Genomic DNA, 6779 nt, shown 5'->3' on the forward strand with positions numbered 1-6779 from the left:
CGGGCTGTTTGGGGACAAAGTTGACTCATGCTGGGCTGTTTGGGGACAAAGATGGTAAATCCTATGTGTGTAATCTGGGTGCTGGTCAGGTTCTATGTGGGCAGTGTGGACGCCAGAGCTAGCTTTGGTTTGTGCAACCTATCATCTATGCATGTAGTTTTATCTCTTGCTATGTTTCCATACATTATTATTGTATACCCGCAAATACGGGATTTGTATGTCTGATTCTATGCCTCCAGTGCTGAGTTCACATGTAATAATAACAATATATATATATCAATATCAATCACACTCCTATCATGCCAAGTCAGCTAGTACATGCTGGAATCTGGGTATGCCTGGGCATGATAGGAGTGTGATTGCTGTTAACAATCATATATATATATATATATATATAATATATTAATATTGTTATTGAATTTTTTTGTCCTATTTTGCTGTGTTACTTACTTTAAATAATAAGATTTTTTTTATGGTGGGGGGTCATATTTGGCTTCGGACAGGTAAATGCTGGAGTTTCGGTTTCAGTCCAGAATTTTCGTTTCGGTGCATCCCTAAGCCAGACAATGAAGTGGTAGGCCTACACCACATCAATGTTTGGGTTAGTATATAGTGATAGGAGTTATGCTGCACTATTATCAGTGTCTGGCTCAATGTATAGTGATAGGGATTACACTGTACCACCGTCAATGTCTGCCTCAGTATATAGTGTTAGGTGTTATGCTTTACCCCGTCAATGTCGGCCTCAGTATATAGTGATAGGTATTATGCTGTACCCCCATCAATGTCTGCCTCAGTATATGGTGATAGGTGTAATGCTGTACCGCCGTCAATGTCTGCCTCAGTATATAGTGGTAGGTGTTATGCTGTACCACCTTCAATGTCTGCCTCAGTATATAATGATAACAGTAATGCTGTACCACCTTCAATGTCTGCGCCAGTATATAAAGATAGAAGCTATGCAGTTTTAAAGTGTTTGTGTGTGTGTGTGGGGGGGGTGCCACATACAGGATCCACCCCAGATGCCAAATACTCTAGGTACACCCCTGATTGTACTGACATGATTTTAAGTGGAATTGTCTCATCTGAAGGTGCCTCAAAGACCAACATGGTCCCTGAGCAGATGCTTAGTCTGCTTATATAGTAGTGTCATCTTTAAATACCCTTCTGCTACAAACTATACACTATACACCATGTGAAAGGTTTCTAGGGCACCCTAAGTCGTACGCACACCAATGGCTTAAATAAAATAGAAATATAGTAGAGTCAGCAGTTATGAATTAGTTGTGCTATGGGTAACTAATATTGATTTTGAATTTGAATCTTGTGTCCAAGATGTACATAATTCATTTTTTAATATGATGAGGATTAGGTGATCAGCACCACCTAGTGTTTGTGTATGTGACTCACACGAAAATGAATAGTACATTCTAGGCAGCTGCTTGCACTTCTGTATGCACTTCTGTAGTGCATTGTCCCTGCTTCCATCCCTATAATATCTGGAGTATGGAATCGGATATTCAGCTATGTCACAGTATGAGGCAACATACAGTTGCCTAATTCATAGCTATTTATAATGACACAAAACATTGACCTAAAAATCATTTGTCGATGACTTAGTTTATAATACTCAGCAGGAAATAAGTAGGGTAAAATACACTAGTTACTACCCATCTTTCATTTTTTATGTCTTCATTTATTTTGTTGCTGGGAGGTATCATAGCTGCCAACACATACAAATTTGCAGGTAAAAAATATTTTGCTCCTTTGGTTATGAAAACCCCATAGTACGGAAGGGGTTAAGAAAAGCTGGGTAGTTGATCTTACATTACTACATGACACGTAAATCTGATAGTAGAGAAGAGGCAACTCAATTAATCAGGTGCAAGAGAATTTGCCCCGACTGGCTAGAGAACAACAAATCATGAGCAACACCTGTTCCGATTGGTCCTCAGCAGTTTCAGCTGAAACTGCTACTGAAAGTCTGCATCCATGCAAACAGCTGGACACCACTGCAACACGCACGGCTTGATGGTCATAGAAGGAAGACGCCTTAAGCAGCATCTAGGAGGACATCTAGGAATCAGGTGGTGATTGGGAGACCAAACTGGAACCTTCAGATTATGTAACTTTGGAAAAAGAATTAAAAGGGATGCTCGGGGGATCAGTGAGAGTGACTAGACTGGATTTTGTTATGGATAATATAAATATTTTGAAGAACTTAGCAAAAGTTTGAGGGATGAGTGGGTGACGGCAAAAGGACAATTGACTTGCAAAACCCTGATCTCACTGAAAGGATATATAACTTTGCTTCCAAAAGCCTTACCTTCATGGAGGAATCAGAAGGGCAAAACATTGCCTGCAGCATCATCAAAAGTCAACATAGTACGCAACACAACAAAGGCACTGAAACCAGCAGCCATGGTTTGATTACGTTAATATGGAATGTTTTGACTGCAACCACCAAAGGTATGTTGGGAGACAAAGGAAAAAAACGAGAAAAAAACACCTTGCAAACTGTTAAGTTGGGGCGTGCATCCATTATACTTTGGGATTGTGTGGCAACCAGTCTCACAGGCAATATTGTTTAACCAGACAGAATATAGGATTCTACTAAAATGTCAAAATGATTTATGGAAAAGTGGGGGGTTCCTATGTGCTAACCATCTCGTTGTCCACACTTGCAAGGGCCACATGGCACCTGCATTAAAAATGCACAAACAAGGGTGGTTGTAACTTGGCCAGGTGTTCCCAAGACTTTGCACACAAATTTATTTGGCTCCCTTCAATGCTCCCTGCTAGTTTTTTAAGCTCTTGCATTCAGTCAAAAAAAAAACCACTTATGTTTATATAAGCCTACTTCAAACTTGACATTTAACAGCTCCTCTTTTTGGCCATAAAAAGTATTTTCAATTGGTAAGAAATAATTGAGTCATCTGCAATAGACATGTCACACCTTTCAAAGGGGAGCAAAAAGAAAACTTAAATTAGACTCAACAGGGTTCTTAGTTAGATGGTCACAGTTCATTATTTAATATTCTTCTTTGAACCTGCCTTACAATAGCTGTAACATTTTATAATTATGTTTTTGTGAACTGCCAATGAAATTGCACTGCCAAGTGGGATTTTTCCCCTGTACACTAACAAATTTGAACTATATATTGCTGGTGCTTTGCACGCACACGGGGCTTTTTGATTTCATTTTTTTTCCTGTAAGAAAGGCATTGCAGGTCTCGTAAGGAAAAGAATGGGACCACGGGTCGTAATAACACTTGCATGAATGATGCATTGTGAAAATGCCCAATTCTCAGACTTTCCCAATCCACCTTGGTCAGCTGCAAAGATTTAGTAAATCCTGCGCGCAGCCCCGTTCTAATGAAGTATTAATGTTAACCTCTTTGAATATATACAAACGCTGTGCGTTCCATTTTCACATTAAGCCACATTGCAACAATATATTCAATGAACTCCATTAAACACTTCACTTTTCAAAGAAAGTTGTATTAACTTTTAATACCACACTGGTGTTTTTAAAATGTGCAGGCGTGCAGTCACACGAGCAATCCTGTACCACTCAGCATCATGCACTTATTCCTACGTAGTAACACTTTGAGGAAGATCTGACCTGCAGAAAACATATGCCCTCTGGCCTGGTTTGAATTAAAGAGGTAATCTAACAATCAATTTCTATTTCAGAACACAGGCATAGCTTTTTTTATTATTATTATAATAAACGTTTCCTAGCTTTGTAAATACATCCCCTTCTGTGAGCACTGGTATGGAAGTTTTTGTGCGGAGGCCTTGTGAGATGCGGTTCTGCCATACAATTCAATTAACATTTTTTATCATTGGGTACTGTGTCTGTAAGCATCTTCAGTGCTTTCTTTGGGATGAATGGAGGTCACAAAACACAGTGATTTAGGTAGTGGTTCTCTCTATAAGCTATACCTGTTTGCAGGAACGACCAAATTGTTACACCATGAAGAAAGGTTCAGCTCTGTACCATATAGTCTAGAACAGGGGCGTCCAACATGCGGCCCGCGGGCCGAACCTCGAGGCGCGGCCCGCGTGAGATCGGCAGCCAGGATCACAAGAGCCCTGCTGCTTACTTGTGGGAGGGTCTATTCTCTGCTCCAGTCCTGCCTCCTCTGTGGGGAGAACGAGGGAGGCCGCGCCCCCTGCTGAAGTCTGTGAGCGGCATCGAGAGCTGTAGTGCAGGTAAGGGGATGGGGAAGGTTGTGTGAATGAGTATGCCTGATTGAGGGAATGAATGAATTTGTGTGTGTGTGATAGCATGGATGTGTAAGTGCTGGAACCTAGGCATGATGGGACTGTGATTGCTGTTAACAATCCCACTCCTATCATGCCAAGTCAGCCACTATATGCTGAAACCTGGCTAGCTACCCCCTTGTGTATTGATGCTGCCAGCAGTATGGGGTCTGCACTTACAGCCACCCTGTACCAGCATGTACTGGCTGACTTGGGATGATAGGAGTGTGATTGCTAACAGCTAACAGCAATCTGCTAACAGCAATCACAGTCCCCTCATGCCTAGGTTCCAGCATTCACTGGTGGCCTGGGTATAAAAAGAGTGTGTTTGCTGTTAGCAATCACACTCCTATCATGCCAAGTCATATTGTTGATTTTTTTTTTGTCCAATTGTGGTGTGTTACTTTTAATAAAAGTGTGGTTACACACTAAAATTGGATGAAAAATACAATGCCCAGCCAACCAGTACATGCTGGAATCTGGGTATGCCTGAGATTGCTGTTAACAATCATAATATATAATTTTTTGGTACAATTTTGGTGTGTAACTTACTTTTATTAAAAGTGTGTGAGGGGGTCACTTTCAGTTTCGGCTAAGTGAACCCTGAATTTTCGGTTTTGGTCCAGAATTTTCATTTTAGTGCATCCCTAAAATAAATAGAACTATTTTATTTTTACTTATCCAGAATCCTGAATTTGTAGGCCCAGAAATCAGTGAGAGGAAAAGTAAAGGTTTTGTGTCATTTACTTTATTTTAATCTGCTTATTTTATTAAAGGCCATATTTTCTCTCAGTGAAAAATGGGTGCGGCCCGCGCACGTATACAATTCTGATGAAGTGGCCCACTGCAGAAAAAACTTGGACACCCCTGGGCTAGAACAAGCCATAGCCCTAGAGCCACGTACTGGGAAGCAATAATTTGGATCAAACAGGCCCATAAAAATATGTACACAAAAACAAAAAAAGAAAATATTCAAATAACCCTTTTTATACATGGACCAATTTATATTTAGCGCAATACTAAAGATAACTTTACCTTCCATGTTTAGATCTCTAATTTACATCCTGCTAATAAAAGACATTTGAATCTTTACGAATACGATTGGTGCAAACAGTTAGTAACCAGGGTCTAATTAGTAATACCCCGATAGTGTGTAAAGAAAAAACAAAAACCTTATCAACTATTGTAAGTTTGATTGGACAGTTTCATTGGTTACCATGGCAATTCTACCATATCTTAAGCTTAAGTAAGCATATATAATATATCCGCATTGTGTTATAGGAGTTCATCAGTGATTTTGCATAATTCTTTTCGAATTCACCCATAAGGCAATAAAATAAGAATGTGTTGCAGGAAGCAGTCCAAAGTAATGCACATAGAATACAAAATCATGGTAGGTTTTCACGAGGAAAATTATTTTTACCATGGAAATTGAGTTTTGTGTCACATACATATACATATGAATTTAACAAACAAAACCAACACTCACTCCTGTAGTAAGGACACGTTAATTGCCATACAGTATAACTTATTTACCCCCCCCAAAAAAAGGCATAAGGAAAAAATCCTCTAAATCAGACTGACTGGTTGAACAGATGAAATCCATATCACTTTATAAAAAGTTTTTAGTGCCAGGCCCTAAACTGTTCTAAAATAAGTTTAAGTAATTTTAGACATTACCATTAATTTTCATACAGAGTAAAAAACGAAACAATTCAGAGTTCCTGGTGTTGAAGATCACATACACATATTGTTAGCAATGTAGAATGTATGTTAAAAGGCAGCTTGTTTTATTGTTTGTAAGGTATAATACCTTTGCTGGCAATCGCTGCAAGGCATAATGAGATTCCAAATAATTAAAACAAAAAATAAAATGTGGTTTCTGAACATGAACATGTGTAGCTGTTTAGGCCCCATGTACATTACAAGTAACACTATACAAAACACACACATCAATCATCATCTGATTCACTGTCCTTTCTCGTGGAGATAGAGGTGGCTCGGATGGATGTCATGAGCTGGTCCTGGATTTGCTGATGTGGATTTTCCTCCAGATCTGTTTTGATTGCACCAGACTCTGAAAGCTTCCACTCCAACTCTGTAAAGATAAAACATGTGTAACAAAACAGGAAGTACTATTAGAGACATGCGTAACCACCAAGCGATAAGAGCCGGGTATCAAAATATGGAGGATACTCACAAATCCAACCAACAAAACAAGCACTTCTACTGACATCGCTTACTGATCGGATTTTAGACAAGCTTTGGTCGTCCACTTACAGCAAGGTGTATATTGATGACTTCTAAACACAACCTTAATTACAAATTATATATTATATAAACATCCTCTGTGTATCTGTAATATCACATTGTCCAATCTCTGCATAAAAGCACGGATCAGACATCTTGCTTCCATCCCTCAAACTCAATTAACAATAGATCAGAAGCCAAGCTGCACTGGTTTGTGCAGTCAAAGGGTTAATGGCTATAGATGTATAACCCTGGTTGCT

At 39.3% G+C, this 6779-nt stretch overlaps 1 protein-coding gene across 1 annotated transcript in view; it reads right to left on the reverse strand.

The window, feature by feature from the left end:
- Window positions 1–6221: 6221 nt before the first annotated feature.
- LOC149289259 (phosducin-like protein 3) overlaps window positions 6222–6779 on the reverse strand; it is a 15313-nt gene continuing 14755 nt past the window's right edge. Inside the window, exon 8 of the mRNA XM_089490904.1 lies at window positions 6222–6367. Coding sequence (XP_089347030.1) covers window positions 6222–6367 — 146 coding nt within the window. The remainder of the gene's footprint in view (window positions 6368–6779) is intronic.

The sequence above is a fragment of the Sceloporus occidentalis genome, unplaced genomic scaffold, assembly GCF_023333645.1.
Source record: "Sceloporus occidentalis isolate IW3139 unplaced genomic scaffold, rSceOcc1.0.p SCAF_47, whole genome shotgun sequence".
In the NCBI taxonomy this organism is placed as follows: Eukaryota; Metazoa; Chordata; class Lepidosauria; order Squamata; family Phrynosomatidae; genus Sceloporus; species Sceloporus occidentalis.